The following is a 16,583-nucleotide window of genomic DNA, read 5'->3' as shown; positions in this document are numbered from 1 at the left end:
GGCCGCTAGAGAGCAGCAAACATATAAAGCTTCAGACAGCAGTAATACACTCTTGGACCAACTTGTTTCCTAACGCTACCTTATTTTGAAGGAGTAACCGGATGGGGATAACTCTTCTTGCAATTTTAGCACATCAACTCTTTACCCCGGCAGCGAGGCAACGTTGTGGAATATTTTAAAAGTTTTTTCCCCCTCTCTCTCAGTAATGTCCCGTATTCACCCCATTTAAATGCTGAAACTTGGGTTTTGTGCTGCGGGTGTCATCACCCTACGCGTTTGTTGGTGAGTTCAGTTTTCCGTCGAGACTTTCTGTCACTTGTACCGTTAGAGGGCACCCTTCTTGTGTGTCGCTTCCGCTGAAGTTGTGCCGTCCGGTCTCATTTTGTTCCCAAATAGTTATTTCGTGACATATGTGTTTGACATATTCACTGTAAATGTCTAAATACTTAAGGCAAACGTGCCAACGCAGTCATTTTGTGTAGTGTTGTAGTACTATCTACTTGGCTTCCTGTTTTCTGTAGAAAAAAGAAAAACAAATCCAGTCATTACATCCTGTATATTAAAATAAATAAATAAATGGCAACACAGCTTTTAATAGATATATTTTCGTTTCCAGTTGTTTTTAGACATTTTCTGACTATAGTTGGTGCATTTTATACAGTTTCATTGCTTAAGTGCTCCAAATCTCAAAAGATTTTGAGGGCAGTTGTATTTCTTGTGCATATCCCCCTCTTGGGCACCCCCATCCATAGCTTTCCAAATGGATTTAGGTCTGGGCTGTGGCTAGACCCTTACTTTTATTGACCTGGGATCCTTTCTTGTCATACAGAAAACAATGTGAAAATGATTCCACTCAAAGTTGGCGTGTCCCATTCTATTGTTTCTCAAGCTAGGCGATGGACGAGCAGCCGATCCAGGCGAGCGACGAAGAGCGAGTGGTGTTGCGAGAAGACAGCAGCCGGCGGAGACGAAGGAAGGCCATCACATCATCCTCCTGCGCCTCCATGGATCACGTTGCTGTGGAGTTTGTTCTCCCGACAGCGGCGCGGGGCGGCGACTGCCCCGACTTGCTGCAACTGGAGGTTGCAGGAAACTGGACAGTGGAACAGGTTGCTCATTGTTATTTAATTGTCCACACAAGTGTCAATGTCTTGAGGTGACTCTGAATATATCTGTTTTCAGGTGAAGGCTCAGGTGTGGCTCAATGCGGTGACGTCCAACCGCTGTCCGGAATTCTACCAGCGGTTTTCTCCTGACCACTGCATCCTGCTTTACCAGAAGAAAGGCAACACATGTGAGATTTACGACAAGCACCAAGTATTCCAGACGCTGGACTGCGTACGCTACTGGAGAGGTTGGTTTGCAACTTCCTGTCAACAGCAGTAATTCCCAACCATGGTTGATCCAAGGCACGTATTATAAATGAACAGATTAATTGCACCTTCTGCCATCTTGCGGAAGTGCGTTGAGTTGCTCTGGTTGTCACTATGTGTCGCTAGCATTGACTGACTAAAAAAGATGCATTAAATGTTGTACGTGGATAATTCACTCAAAGCAGTTGGGGATCACTGCAAGATAAAACAAGGATCTTTTCAATTTATTTCAAAGCCTTGAAGAAGGACGTTGGCCGGATCAAGCTGGTTCCTCGTCCGCAGCCCTCGGACGAGACGCTTCAATATCAGCGTTACTTAAACTACCTGATCGGCTACGATGTCACCGACGTCAGTAACGTGCACGACGACGAGCTGGAGTTCACGCGCAGGAAGCTGCTGACGCCGCGACGCATCGAGCTCTCGGACCGCGACACAAAGCTCTACTCCATGGACCCATGGGTGACACACAAGCCACTGCTGGAGCACCTGCTGGGGAAGGTATGTTCAAATTTTTCGGGGGTTGATATTTTTCTGCCACGAGGCTCCATATGGCATAATGCATGTCCTTATTAGGGTTGTGGGGGCAAGAGAAGCGGCAGTGAAACAGGCCAAAAATCCAATAGAGTTGAAATAAGTTGTAGTCAAGATTTAAACAGTCACTAAAAATAGTTCAATGTTACTAAATACATACTGTCACATATTGAACTATTTCCATTTTAAATCCTTCTTTTCAAATCATGCAGCCTGAAAAGAAATTCAAATAGTTCCGTGTAAACAATTCCACTGTTCTTTGGTCTAAGAACACGCTATTGGTTAATGGGTCCCATTTTATGAGGAAGTAAGAGCTTCTAGTTTCCCTCAAAGATGAGTCATATCTTATCTTGATTGTACAGATGCTGTGGTTCCATTAAAACTGTGTTTCTCTAATATTATTGGGCTGCTCTGTTCATCCTCTCAGGTCAGCAACGGCCACGTCCTCGTGGTCATCCACATCCGCACAGCCAGTCAGACCATCAAGGTGTCTATTGACGACACACCAGCACAGGTACAATAGAGCGTTCTGCTTCAAGCTCTCGATTTACTTTGTGATATCTCACATTCTTATTTGTCCCGTGCAGGTTTTGTCTAGCTTCTTCTCCAAAACGGCAAACAAAAGAGGCTTGCTGGGCATCCCTGACAGCACGTGCGAAACGGACTTTGTGCTGCGCGTGTGTGGAAGGTTTGTTCAAATCAAGTCAGCTATGAAGTTGGTGGGATCAGATGAGTTGGTTTGATTGAACAGGGAGGAGTACCTGTATGGAGAGAAACCACTGCACAACTTCAACTGGATCCGTCAGTGTCTGAAGAATGGTGAGGAGATCCACTTGGCTATGGAGACGCTGCCGGATCCCGAACTGGATCTGGTCCATGAAGAGGATTGGGCCCAAGTGGACGATTGCACTGGTGTCGCAGGTAATCTTTTTTTTTTACAGTTCTCAATGTTAGAGTGACGGCCAGTTATTTGGTGTTATTGTCCGATTTTTGCATCACCCCAGGCACGCATGAGCAGCTGACCATCGACGAGAAGGACCATGAGCGAGTGTTCACCGTGTCCATGTGGGATTGCAATAGGAAGCTCCGGGTGAAGGTGCTGGGAATCGACATCCCAACTCTTCCCAAAATTCCCGATTATGTCGTGTTCATTGAGGCCAGCATCTTCCACAGTCAGCAGCTTCTTGCCCAGGTAGATCAAATACACCGTTCCATAAATGACAGATGTACTGTGTATTGTTCCTGGCCAACACAAAGCAAATATCTTAATCATTTTCATTTATTTTTTTTAATCTGAAAGAGAAAGTTGAAATTAATGAATTTAAGCATTAAAAGGAACCCCGGCTGTAATGACAAGTTTGCTCTATATTATTTATTTGGTTGTTACTAACATAACTATGAGATTTATTTTTCAAAAATAATTTCCAGTTTAATACGTTTTGTAGAAACTTTATTTGGACGTACACCGCCATTGTTATTTACGTTGCAACGCATTCAGTGCATAGTGACGTAAATGGCGGCTGGCTCTCTGCCGAGCAATGCGAAACTCTTATAAAGAAAGCAAGATAAGCCTCGTAGCGTTCCTAAAGAAACAACATGCGATCAGGAGAGTCGCCCTCCCCCCACGCTGTGCTCTCGTCATTCACCAGACGCATTCAAGAGTTTTGATCGTCTCTTCAGGAACGTTACGTAGACCTACCTTGCTTTCTTTATAGGCGTTTCACATTGCTCTGCAGAGAGCCAGCCGCCATTCTACGTCAGTACGCACTGAATGTGTTGCGACGTAAATAACAATGGCGGCGTACGTCCAAATAAAGTTTCTAGAAAATGTAGTAAACTGGAAGTGATTTTTGAAAAATTAATCTCATCGTTATGGTAGTAACAACCAAATAGATGATATAGAGCAAACTTGTCATTACAGTCAGGGTTCCTTTTAGGAAAGAATATAACAACTCAATTTTGTACTTCAGGAGCGGACGACTCCCAAAGCCTTTAATGAGGAAGTGTTGTGGAACTGCTGGTTAGAGTTTAACATTAAAATCAAGGACCTGCCAAAAGGGTCCAGACTCAACCTCCAGGTAAGGATTAATTGACTTTTTAAAAGATGGTTATTATGATTTTTGATACTGTATATTTGTATTCTGCACCATGATTGAAATAATGGCACATCCGTCTCGCAGTTCTGAGGTTGGTTGTTCAAATCTGGGCTCTGGCCTTTGTGTGATGAATGATAAAAGAAAAACATACTTTTCGTGTCAGCGCCGTCCAAAATGAAATTCTAATCCCACCTAGTGGCAGAAAATTACCTCAACACAAATGTATGACTCAATTATTTACACTCCTTTTAACTGTTAACTTCAAATAACTATTAATTACTTACTATACAATTACTGTATCAATGGTTGACCACATTTGTATTTGGTAACCACACTTGTATAGTCTTAAGAGCATGGAAAAACTTGAAAAATGTTTTTTTATTGTACATTAAGAACAGATATAATTTGCGATTAATCGTGAGTTAACTATGGAAATCATACAGTTAACGATTAAAAATTGTATGTATATATGACATCATCAACATGAATATAAATTTTTAAGTGGCATTAAAGACGGCATTTAATTAGATACCCTGTATCCATAAACATATATATATATATATATATATATATATATATATATATATATATATATATATATTTTTTTTTTTTTTTTTAACTCATTCACTGCCATTGACGGCTATAGACGGCTTTTGTTATCAAGAGAATGAAAACCTAGGGAAAAAAATATTGTACATTTTGAACAGATGTAAAATTTATGATTAATCATGATTTAACTATTGAAGTCATTCGATGAATTACAATTAAGAAATTTAATCGGCTGACGCGATAAAAAAGAAAAGAAAAGATTATTAAAAATTAGGGGCGGCAGGCGATAATTGCATAACTCACTAGTTGACTAGTTAACTCACGATTAATCACAAATTTTATATCTGTTCTAAATGTACAATATTTTCCCCCTAGGTATTCATACTCTTGTTAAAAAAGTGGGAAAAAAAGTTAAACGAATAGAAATAGTTAAAATTAATTTTTGACGTCTCTAGCCGTCAATGGCAGTGAATGAGTTAATATGGTCTGTCTATACAACATTATAGATTTTCACCTATGCGTAACCCCTGTAATGAATGAGGGATCACTGTAATAATGTGGTGAATATATTACAGCATATCACTTCCTTCCCAGGTGGTGTGCAGGAAACAACCCCAGACCCCAACCTCAAAAGGATCTTCCTACCAGGATAACACATCAGGAGGCGGAAGTCTCGACGGTAAGTCCGCCTCAAATTCGTCCGAACCTCCACAAAGCGAGCCTCACCTCTTCTGCTGCCGTTTCTTAAGGCAAGACAAAGAACCGCCTCTTGTATTACGTCAACCTGCTGCTGATAGACCACCGCTCGCTGCTGCGCCAGGGGGAGTTCGTCCTGCACATGTGGAAGATGCCCGAGAAGAGCGAGGAGAGCAGCAGCAGCAGCATCAATGCCGACAAGCTGACGTCTGCCACCAACCCGGACAAGGCTTCGTCGATGGCCATCGCCATCTTGCTGGATAAGTACTGCTACCCCGTGGTGCTTCCCAAGAGCCGCGATCTGAGTCGGGATGGCGGTACGGCAGCGGAGGATCCTGAGGGATGCGAGCGAGGTCAAAGGGAGATGCCAAACCACCTGAAGAAACAGTTTGGCGCCATTGTGGCTACCGACCCCTTGCATCCATTGAGTCCTGAGGACAAAGAGCTGCTCTGGCATTTCCGACATGAGTGCATGCGTGATCCCAGGTAACTTGGACAGTGAAACATATTATAAAAAGTCTACACACCCCTGTTCAAATACCATGTTTTAAAAACGTTAAATGTTATTTTGTCTCTCAGAAGATTTTATTTTGTAAGTATCATGCATGTTAGTCGCATTATCCATTCTAACGGGTGTGTAGACTTTATCTATCCACTGTACATGCATCGTGCTTGAATTTTGCACAAGGTAAACAAACTTTATACGCTCTCCCTTTCAGGGCCTATCCAAAGCTGCTATCATCAGTCAGGTGGGGGAAACAGGAAGACGCCCTGGCTACCCACCGGCTGTTGGAGCGCTGCACTGCATGGGACAGCAGGTAAGAACATTTCCACTCTTAATGTTGGTAAATGGTTTCTTACTATTTCTGCTGTTGATGGTCAGTGTTTTGGACGTCGGCTTGGCCATGCAGCTGCTCGACTGCCATTACTCTGACGCTCAAGTCCGCTCCATAGCTGTGAGGAAGTTGGAGACATTGGAGGACGACGACGTGCTGCGATACCTTCTGCAGCTTGTCCAGGTCTGTTTACCACCAATATCGCAACAACACACAGGAACTGTTATTGTTACAGCCCGGCAGCCTCTCAAATCAGGCTTTCAAAAAGCATGTGATTTTGTAAGATGTAAACAGGGTAAGTGTGTGTGTGCTTTCACGCAGACACATTCATAGTCACAGTCATAACTATTGCCATATATGTGTGTGTGTGTGTGTTTGCAGGCAGTCAAGTTTGAGCCCTACCATGACAGCGCCCTTGTCAGGTTCCTGCTCAAGAGAGCTCTGCGGGTAAGCAGGACGAAAAGTGCATCACATATTGCTGTCATCTGCTACAATGTTTGGTAAAAAAATATCTCGCATCGTCTCTATTTTTGCGTTTCAGAGTAAGCGCATCGGCCATTTCCTCTTCTGGTTCCTACGCAGTGAAATCGCCCAATCCAAGCATTACCAGCAGAGGTTTGCGGTCCTGCTGGAGGCTTACCTGCGAGGGTGCGGCGAGGCCATGCTGCAAGATTTCGGGAAACAGGTGAAAAAGTATTTGCGATATCCCTACGAAGGGTATCACTAAATAACGTCAAAGATCCATTTTTACTGGGATAGCACTGAATGAGTCAATACCATCAACGGTTTGCAGGTGGAGGTGACCGAGGCTCTGCAGAAAGTCACCCGAGAGATCAAAACCATGTCTCCAGACAAGTATGATGTCACACCTCAAGGTGAACTTGGACTCTTAGTTTTAAAAATGTACATCCCGAAAGTGTCCACATTCCCCATTTTGTCATGTTACACCCATATTCCAAAAAAGATGACATCAAGTGCTGTAAACTAAAGTGTTTGCCTTTCAGTGGTGTGCCAGATGCGTCAGAAGCTGGAGACACTCCAGTTGTCCGGTCTTCCACAGGGTTTCAGGGTCCCTTATGATCCCGGACTAAGAGCTGGAAGCCTGCTGGTAACTCGAGACGCACACTGTAGAGACTCTCATGTAATTCCTACCTGAAAGTTTATTTTCTGGGCTCAGATTGAGCAGTGCAAAGTGATGGCGTCCAAGAAGAAGCCTCTGTGGCTGCAGTTTAAAAGGGCTGATCCCACCACCCTGTCCAAGGACCCCATTGGTATCATTTTTAAACATGGTGACGACCTCAGACAGGACATGCTCATCCTGCAGGTGGCGAACAGTCTCACACTTCACACTTCATTTCACACATACATCTGGATTGTCATCTTGCATTGGGCAAATAAATACATGTTGAGTAGTACACTATATACTCCAATTGATTTTGGGTGTCATAAGTTTTTAACGAAACACATCATTGCAATAGTATGTATAACTGTTAAAAATGTTTGGTGTTTTTTGTTTCCTGACAGATTCTGCTGATCATGCAGTCCATCTGGGAGACTGAATCTCTAGATCTGTGCCTGTTGCCTTACGGCTGCATCTCTACCGGAAACAGGATAGGTCCGTCACATAGCGGCCCCTTTTTTCATTCCATATTTCATCCCCAAATTGTCTTTCAGGTATGATAGAGATCGTGAAGGACGCCACCACCATCGCTAACATCCAGCAGAGCGTCGTCGGAAGCACCGGGGCCTTCAAAGACGAAATCCTGCATCAGTGGCTGCGGGACAAGTGTGTGGGGGAAGACAAGGTATTAAAGGATTTGAAAACGCTCTAAGTGTTTTTGTTTTCATTTCAGTGTTAAAAGGAAGTAGCAAAAACGGCAGACAGGAAAAGGACGCGAGCTTAGCGGTTTCCTGTCACACAATGCACATATGCTACTTTTACACTTGTCACCTGCACTCACTGACTCTGTTTATTAAATGTATATATGCCATGTATTGTATGAACTTTAATTATGATTCTAAAAGACAATGTGGTAATTCCAGTGAATTTCTTAGCCCACCTAAAGGAAGTGGTTTTACTGCATGTGACCCAAGTTGTGTTTCCAGTTTCAGCAGGCCGTGGAGAGGTTTTTGTATTCCTGTGGCGGTTACTGTGTGGCCACCTACGTCCTGGGCATAGGCGATCGGCACAACGACAACATCATGATCACTGAATCTGGTAACCACGCTCGTCTTTCGCTTTCACATTTCCAGTATGTACTTTACAAGGAAAATATTTGCGCTGCCTCAGGGAATCTCTTCCACATCGACTTTGGTCACATTTTGGGGAACTACAAGAGCTTCATGGGAATCAGTAAGGAGTGGGTTCCCTTTGTGCTCACGCCAGATTTCCTGTATGTCATGGGAACGTCGGGAAAGAAAAGCAGTGCCCACTTCCAGAAATTCCAGGTGCTTAAACCGGAATAAATTTCTCATGTCACACATGTGCTGAATGTACTCTTATTACATGCTCTTTTAATCTCTGTATAAGGATGTTTGCGTGAAAGCTTACCTCGCTCTCCGGCACCACACCAACCTGCTCATCATCCTTTTCTCCATGATGCTGATGACTGGTAAGATGTCCTTCCGTACAATGTCAAGAAATAAACAGTTATATACCTCATGATTGAATTCAATAGGCATCCTAAGCTGCAGTAATATTGGTTGTTTTCCGTCTCTATGACGTTTCCTATTATGTATTAGCATTAAGCTAGCAGACAAATTCACCTGTTCTTTATTGATAATCTTGTAAGATAAATTTGAAATGTATATGAATTTTTTGGCATCATAAGATTTAAAATCTTTGATTACTTTTGTGTTTTTTTAACTACACTATGTAGTAGTAGTAGTTGTAGTTATTTATTTTTTCTTGTCTCATACTAGGAATGCCCCAGCTGACCAGCAAGGAAGACATTGAGTACATCCGCGAGGCGCTCACCGTCGGCCGCAGCGAGGACGACGCGCAGCGCCACCTCCTGGACCAAATTGAGATTTGTCGGGAGAAAGGCTGGATGGTGCAGATAAACTGGTTTGTTCACCTGGTACTCGGGATCAAGCAGGGGGTGGAGAAACGCTCCACATGAGGGTCAATCACCACGAGGAAAAAAATTGACAAGATGTGTGAAGAACAATCGAAAAAGAACAAAGTGTGATCGGGGTCTGCTAAAACAATAGTTTTTATAGTAATGATGACATGCTGAATTACATGTGATTCTTTTATTCAAGTCAATTGTAACAGTTTCCATGCGGGTTTTCCTACTTGCTTTTTAAGTCATAATGTTTCAAAATATTTACAGAAACAAAATCTTATACTTTATACCCCCACTATACTGCAGTTTACCTGCCGTGACCCCACTATATCAGCAATTGTTTTTTTAATATATGAACTTGTCTGTCGCATAACTCTTAGCTTTATTATTGTTTATAGCGAGTTAATTTAATAGGATTTTTCATCAACCTTTTTTCCTGTTCTCTCCCAAACCACCACCTATTGAACTCCATACCTTAGGCATTACCGTCATCTAGTGGTGTTTATGGCACAAAGCACTTATTACAGTACAGTATTAGATTTTTTGGGGTGTTCAAATATGGCATAGAATGTGTTTGAAAAATACATTTTTTTACTTAGGTTTAAATATATATATATATATGGTCTCTCAGGGATGTGCACTTAGGGAGGCAGAGCCTCACCTGCATCATGAATAGTAAAATAAATAAATACAATTATTTTAAATTTTAGTTATTATTCTTTTTGAATCAATTAATGTTTGTGGCTTCTTAGTCAAAATTGCTCTATTTGTGCATTTCATCTGAGATTGCCAAATCTTAATACATAATTTGGTGGAGCAGGCTTGTAACTGGCAAGTGCCATTTCCTATCTCTCTTCACTATCGTCTATTTGTATTATTATTATATTATTTGTATTAATATTAGTGTATTAGATAGATTAGATATTTAGTTTTACAGATTACATAAAAACAATGGAGGTCAACAACCTACTTTGGAAATCAGGTCATAAATTCCAGATTTTAATGTCAAGATGCTAATTTCATGGCAAATGCGCTACTCTGTTTGACTGATACATTTGTGAATGTGATTGCTGGTGCCTCACCATGTGTCACTGGTGTCTTTATATTTCTGGATTTTTACGGGTTCAGAGTTGATTTGATTTATAGTATACATTTCCACCACAAGAGGACACACTGTGACATACGACAGGCCTTCTGTGTCACCCTCATCTTCTCTCCCACCCTGTCATCATTCCTCCCATCTCTTTCCATCTTAATCATTGACATTATTGTCTCAGGAGATGAGTGGGTGCAGGTGGACAAGACTGACACCCTTTCTTCTTGTTTCTTCTTCTCACTGTGCCTTTGAACTGTAAATGGATTCGTCAGAAAAGGAAAAAAAAAAGCCCCCTCGTTCCTCAGCTCTTTATGGCTCCTTAAAGCTTTTTAGCACGCCTTCGTGAATCGTGTGGAGGCTGAAGTAATTCACTGCACACACAGAAATGTGAATGGAAAAAAAAAAGCTTTGTTCTTCAGCATTTGTGCTTAGAGAAATGCTTTCTGTGTTCTTATTCCTCATTGCAACAGCAGAAAGAGGAGAGAAAAAATATATTAAGTGTCATGCAGACAATTATTCAATAAATCCAAATTGTGAAAATCTTTTCTCAAACATGCTTACAGTTAAACATTTTATATTTTGAGTGGCTTCGCTTCCAAAATACTGCATTAAAATAAAGTGAAATGGTGTGTGTGTGCGTGTGTGTGTGTGCGCACACGTGTTAATAACCTTGTCAACTGAGGAGTTCCTTTCCAGGAACTTGTGAACCAGATCAGACAGCAAGGGAGTTTGCTTGTTCCGTGTGTGCGTGTGCGTGTGCGTGCATGTTGGTTTGTGTGTCATGCCCGTGCCTATGTCTGTTTCCAACGAATTTGCACAACTATTTGTTTTAAAACCGTTGGCCATGTTCATGCTTGACTTGAGCTTTATAAACCTGAATTTGTGTAAAAGAGCCCACACAAACGTGTAATGTGTGCCAATTAGCATGCGTAGATGTAAATAAACATAACATATTCGTGACATCAATGCATATGATAATGACCCGTGGGTGTGTGATGCACCTCTATTTATGTTAAATGAGATGTACGCATTTGTTTGAAGATAATAGCAATGTGAAATTTACATGGCAGATGTTAGGGCATCCATGTGTATAGTTGTCATAACATGTCCAGTAGCATTTGTGATGGGTTATGGTCGTGTTGTACAAATTTGAGACAAATCTCAAATATGACTCTGTAGCTACTTTTTTGTGATTGACTGCCATCTAGTGCTGTTGTTGTCAATTGCGTTTATGAAAGGCTGCGATTTGATGATAAATGATTTTTCTTATTTTCCAGTAGATTCTTCTTCTAAATGCGACAGGCCTCAGAATCCTATTTTCTCAGAAAGCTACCTACATAAGCAGCGGTCTTCTCTCATTCGCTGGAAGTGAGAGATGTTATTTTTGCGGAATATTTTGACAGAAGCAAGGGGCTTTCCTGCTGTATGTTGCCATGGTAACTGTCAGTCATATTTAATTAAAACACACCCACACACTTCTCATCTAGCAGTTTGCCAAAAGATGTTTTCTTTCTGCAATTATTATTTGGTAGTGATATAAATAAAATACTTGTGATCCAACGCCAACATGTCTTGGGCTATAAGTCCCATACATTTTTTTTAATAGGCAAAAATGTCTTGGACAATATTTGGAGGAAAACATCCATGACCTTTTGAGAGGCATCCTCAATTACTACATATAGCCGTTAATACTTAAAATTTAATGTCCTGAATATATCTGAACCAGCTGTAATTGGATATTGAACATGGAGGGGTGTGTGTGTGTGTGCGCATGTGTGGCTGTGCTGGTCACGGTGCCACATCAGATACCCTTGCTGACAGAATGTCTGGGTGCATGAGAGTGTGCCCGTGTGTATGTTGGTAGGTTAAAGAACTAGGTTGGGATGAAGTGAGAAACACTTATTGATCAATAGAACAAGGTGCCTTGAGTCACAATTTTAATAAATGGATGTCCTGCTGTTGGTGTCCTCCAAGGTTCAATTCTCAATCCTCCACTTTTTTCTAAAAATGACTGCTTATTCAGACATTTTTCTTGATATTGCGTACTCTTTTGAGGTATGTGTTTAATTTACATGGGAACGCCATCTGTCCTAATCCGTAAGTAAGTAGCCCTCTCGGCAGTTTTACACATCAACAGAAGGCCAAGTAATTAATGCACATTAGAGGGCCCAATAATCTTTGCTTGTCTCTGCATGGTGGTCAGCCTGGCGGTTGTCCCGTCCTGCCGTCCATCCACTGGGCCAGTTGGAGTAATCCCGGCAAAGCTAATCTTCCACTAATCTGAGGATTGCACTGCTGAGTTACTGGCTGTCCTCTCACCTGCTGGCAACAGCATGCCCGACTGACTGACTGAGTTGTCGAGCTGGGAGTCGACGGAAGATGGCTTTGCGCCGATCGCCCCCCTTTTCCTGGACAGGTGAGTGTCACAGTAACATGTTGGCTAGGCCTCTGTGGAGAAAAGTCGTGTGCAGGCTTTGCAAGGCAATCGTCACCAGACTTCTGTCATATGCGTACATGTGTTGAGACGTAAGTGGACTTCCTGTTTATGTTTAGTGTGTGTTTCCTAGCAATATGACTAATCTCTGTTGATGTTATTGTGCTGTAGTTGAGGTGAGGAAGCCACTCGGGGTGAAAAACAATTATATTATTGGTCTACCAACATTGGACACGGGACCAAAAGCAAGTCTTGGCTCAGTTTTTATCCGGTCATTCATTGTCACAGTAAAAATCATTTGTCAAGCAGGCCATTATTTTTCCCCCCAGTTATTAATATGTTCCTTATGACAATTCTTGATGTTGCCCAGTGTTTAAAAGAGAGAGAGAGAAAGAGCGAGGAAGTAACTTCAAGTTAGTTTATATGCTGTTGTATTCTACAAATGCATATCCATTGGATATAAAAAGTCTACACACCCTGTGCAGCTGACATTTTTTGTGTGACATAAACAATGAAAGCAACATAAATAAATTTCCCTCCATTAATATGTTCTATAAGTTGTATAACATTATTTTTTTCTGAGTGGAAATAAAAATGGAGATGATATGGTTGCACAAGTGTGCACACCCTCATAACTAGTTATGTGCCAGTGTTCAAAATGTACTAATCATATTCAAACTCATGTTAAATGGGAGTTAGTATACACATGCCGCCATTTTCAATACCTCTTATTAAAACCAAATAAAGTTCAGCTGTACTAATAGGCTTTTCCTGATTTTTTTTTGTTGTACTTTCTAGTACAAATGTTCATAATTCCCTCCACCATGTATAAAGCCCCAGTTCCAGCTGAAGAAAGCAGCCCCAAAGCATGAGGAAAAGCCTACTAGAGCACCTGAATTTTGTTTGGGGTTAATCAGAGACACTTTAAATAGTGGCAGGTGTGTGTTGACTCCCATTTAACATGAGTCTACATGTGATTGGTTAATTCTGAATCCCCCAGTAGTAAGAGGGTGTGCGTTACTACCCCTCTTGAAAAGATTTGGGTTTTTTTTTTTTAGCTGTGCGCTTTATAGGTCCCATTAATGGTGGAAAAGGTTTCTGATTTATCTTGGTGTCATTTTTTTATATCCGCTGTAGGAGGTAAAGCAGTGAGGTGCTTCCAAAGTACATACACGCTATAAGATATGTCGACTCCCCAAAAAGTTTTCTTGAAGCAGATCCTAACTACCATAAACTCAAATATACATTACCATACTGTATGTTTTTTTAATAACTCCTGAGAGAGACAGAAAGAAAAGCTCAACAAAATGCCAATCCAATCGAGATGAATGCATCTCCAACTATGTAATCGTCAAATCTGATTACATAAAAGCACAAGCACTGGATCATGTGCTTCTTTGCGTAAATATCGCTCTTGACACATATCCCGTGTCATAAACATATGCACGGGGGATTTTCTCTCAGCTTGTCCTCCAGCATTTCAAACTGGCGACCCTCCAGTTGCGAGACCTCCTTCTACAGTCTAACCCCAGGCAGGGTACCACTGTCAAATGAGCCAAATACAACTGCTGCCATGGAATGCACACACACAAAAAAAAAGTCATCTTGACCTCTTCATTTGCATATAGTATACGTTGAGCTGAAAAAAAGACTCAAGCAATGCTAGAGTGAGCTGTCCGCTGTACTGAAATGAGAGCACAGTAAGAAGCCTGGTTTGTTACTATGGCTACAGATGCCTGTATCCCTAAATAACTACCCGTTATAACCTTATTATTAAAAGAAAGAAGAAAGAAGCCATAGAAATTGGGCATGTGGACCTTATCAAAATTACTCAATCACATTCACGCACAAGTTAAATAGGAGTCAGCACACATCTGCCACCATTTAAAGTGCCTCTCATAAACTCCAAATACAGTTCAGTGGCTCTAGTAGGCTTTTCCTGACATTTTTAAATGTTTATTTTAACATAATTTATATTATCAGTTGTTTATTTTTACCTCCTTTCTGGACTCTGCGATTTAGACAGTGATCTAGACTTTTCATATCCACTCCATGTTTTTGTATTTTACAAATAAAAAGATGGCCTGATACGTTTGCACATGATCCATAATGTGCTGTATAATTATACAGCATAACGTGACCAATTTCCCTCCCTCGTGTCGTTAAATAAGGTGTGAAATATCAGTCACAACTGTGCATTGTTATATTTATAAGAATAGAAGACTTTATGAAAAAAAATTGCATTAAAAAAAGAATGTGATTATTAATCGTAGAATGTAGTTTTTGTATTTGAAACACATACATATGGTTGTTTGGTGTTTCCAGCATGAACATTGATGTTGATAGGACAATTCGTGAGACGATAGTGTACATTTGAATCAATAGAGCTGAATCATCCAAGATGCTCCTCTTTCAGTTCAGTCTTTTGTCCCTAGTGGGAAGTATTTTCAGAGTAAACTCTACAACCCGCACCAAAAACAAACAAACATGAGAACAGTCCTACAATAATGCAAGTATGTTGATGTACACTGTTGCAATAAAAATACAATCAAATCTTCTTCCACTGTGTTGCAGAGTCACGGGGGAACGGACGAGGCTTCAACCCAGTGGCCACAGCCATCAGTGAGTCCTCATCCATCCACAGCGACACCCTCTACCACTTGACCAGGGATGTGTCCAGGGTGGGCCTGGAACTCTTGTCCTACAGCATACCGGAAGCAGAACCTGACAAAGAGGATACTTGGAATGAGGAGGCTCAAAGTCTACTTAAGGTGACTAACCAAACTGATGGTCGATTTAGTGGCAGTAAAAGAGGCCAAAATCCAGATGCGTTTGATTGTGAGGTACATACAGTACAGTGACAAAGGGACAGGAACTCTTAAACCAACAACAACAATAAAGTACATTTAGTTTTTCTAATATTTAGGTCCAAACTATTAGAAACGGTATGCTACAGTGCATGCAACCGTAACAATAAACATCATTGATTGTTGCTGGAGCTCTTGTATTGGCTTGTACAGGTGTACCTAATGAAGTGGCCGCTAAGAGCACACACTTTACAGATGGCCGCGCGCACGATGCCAAAAAGCGCCGGTGGTGCGCACGCAGCCCGCGCGCACGCACACGCTCACACACTCACTCAGACACTCATCACACACTCACAGCGTGAAAGCTAGATGGATGCCTCCTCTCGCGTGTGGATGGATCATGCTGCCGCGACGCGCTTCCCTTTCGCTCTGAGCTGAACCCCCGTTTAGGATCCGCGCCATGAAACCTGTTGCGTCGGCACGGCGGACTAAGTGGAGTGACCTGTAGTGTCATTTTCGGAAGGATGGAGGTGGTGGAGGCGGCGGGGATGAATTCGGATGCCTTTTTGCCAACTTTTACTCAACGTCTCCCTCAACTTGTCTGATTGTGTTTGAAGCGTCACAGCATGCAGACTGATGACAAGATCCCAGTGAGTACAGCAGCTTGTTCTTTTAGTTTCAGAACTGCTCCTACGCCTTTTTAGTGGTTATCTATTCTAATGTGTGTACTAGTAACCTGCTTTTCACTCGCAATTATCATTGCAAACACTGCTTCGCATTTCATATGGGACCTGCTGGTTTTAGCCCATTTTTGCACATTTGTTTTCTCACCCCCCTAAAAAATATGCAACAAATCGGCCGATTGTTCTCTCTTGTGCAGTTAAACAAATACTAAAGGACAAGGTATTGTAAAACCGTCAACAATCTTTATTGTCGTAAACATTAAGGGACCAAAAGAAAAGTTATTTTATTCACATAGATGTTTTTTAAAAATACCTGAATTTTACTCTCTTGAATATCAGAATCGGCATTGACCTTAAACAAATAATTCATATCGGTCGGGCCCTAGTTTTAGTTTACTGTCGAATTGAACATTA

The 16,583-nt window shown here is 41.6% G+C and overlaps 2 protein-coding genes across 5 annotated transcripts in view; both read left to right on the top strand.

Annotated features, from left to right (window-relative positions):
• The first annotated feature begins 123 nt into the window (after positions 1 to 123).
• On the top strand, positions 124 to 11,500 carry pik3cg (phosphatidylinositol-4,5-bisphosphate 3-kinase, catalytic subunit gamma). The gene is made up of 24 exons (XM_086060309.1): positions 124 to 282; positions 890 to 1,109; positions 1,183 to 1,354; positions 1,609 to 1,871; positions 2,332 to 2,418; positions 2,492 to 2,592; positions 2,656 to 2,825; positions 2,909 to 3,096; positions 3,875 to 3,982; positions 5,144 to 5,228; positions 5,299 to 5,731; positions 5,965 to 6,063; positions 6,129 to 6,264; positions 6,463 to 6,528; positions 6,623 to 6,766; positions 6,875 to 6,956; positions 7,086 to 7,189; positions 7,259 to 7,405; positions 7,606 to 7,696; positions 7,756 to 7,886; positions 8,188 to 8,299; positions 8,372 to 8,529; positions 8,612 to 8,693; positions 9,004 to 11,500. The coding sequence occupies exons 2-24, from the start codon at positions 897 to 899 to the stop codon at positions 9,201 to 9,203; spliced, it is 3,372 nt and encodes a 1,123-aa protein (XP_085916435.1). The 5' UTR covers positions 124 to 282; positions 890 to 896; the 3' UTR covers positions 9,204 to 11,500.
• Positions 11,501 to 12,534: 1,034 nt separating this feature from the next.
• The window catches only part of ano2b (anoctamin 2b), a 34,787-nt gene continuing 30,738 nt past the window's right edge, over positions 12,535 to 16,583 (top strand). For 2 of the 4 annotated variants that reach the window (XM_086058953.1, XM_086058951.1), the window contains exons 1-3: positions 12,535 to 12,661; positions 15,254 to 15,450; positions 16,104 to 16,136. In XM_086058953.1, coding sequence (XP_085915079.1) covers positions 12,625 to 12,661; positions 15,254 to 15,450; positions 16,104 to 16,136 — 267 coding nt within the window. In that variant the 5' untranslated portion in view covers positions 12,535 to 12,624. The other 2 variants (XM_086058954.1, XM_086058952.1) reach the window with 2 other exon arrangements.

Source organism: Leptonotus elevatus, chromosome 17, assembly GCF_054856555.1.
Source record: "Leptonotus elevatus isolate MCC_2025b chromosome 17, RoL_Lele_1.0, whole genome shotgun sequence".
NCBI classification, from domain to species: Eukaryota; Metazoa; Chordata; class Actinopteri; order Syngnathiformes; family Syngnathidae; genus Leptonotus; species Leptonotus elevatus.
This window is presented reverse-complemented; position numbering and strand designations above follow the sequence as displayed.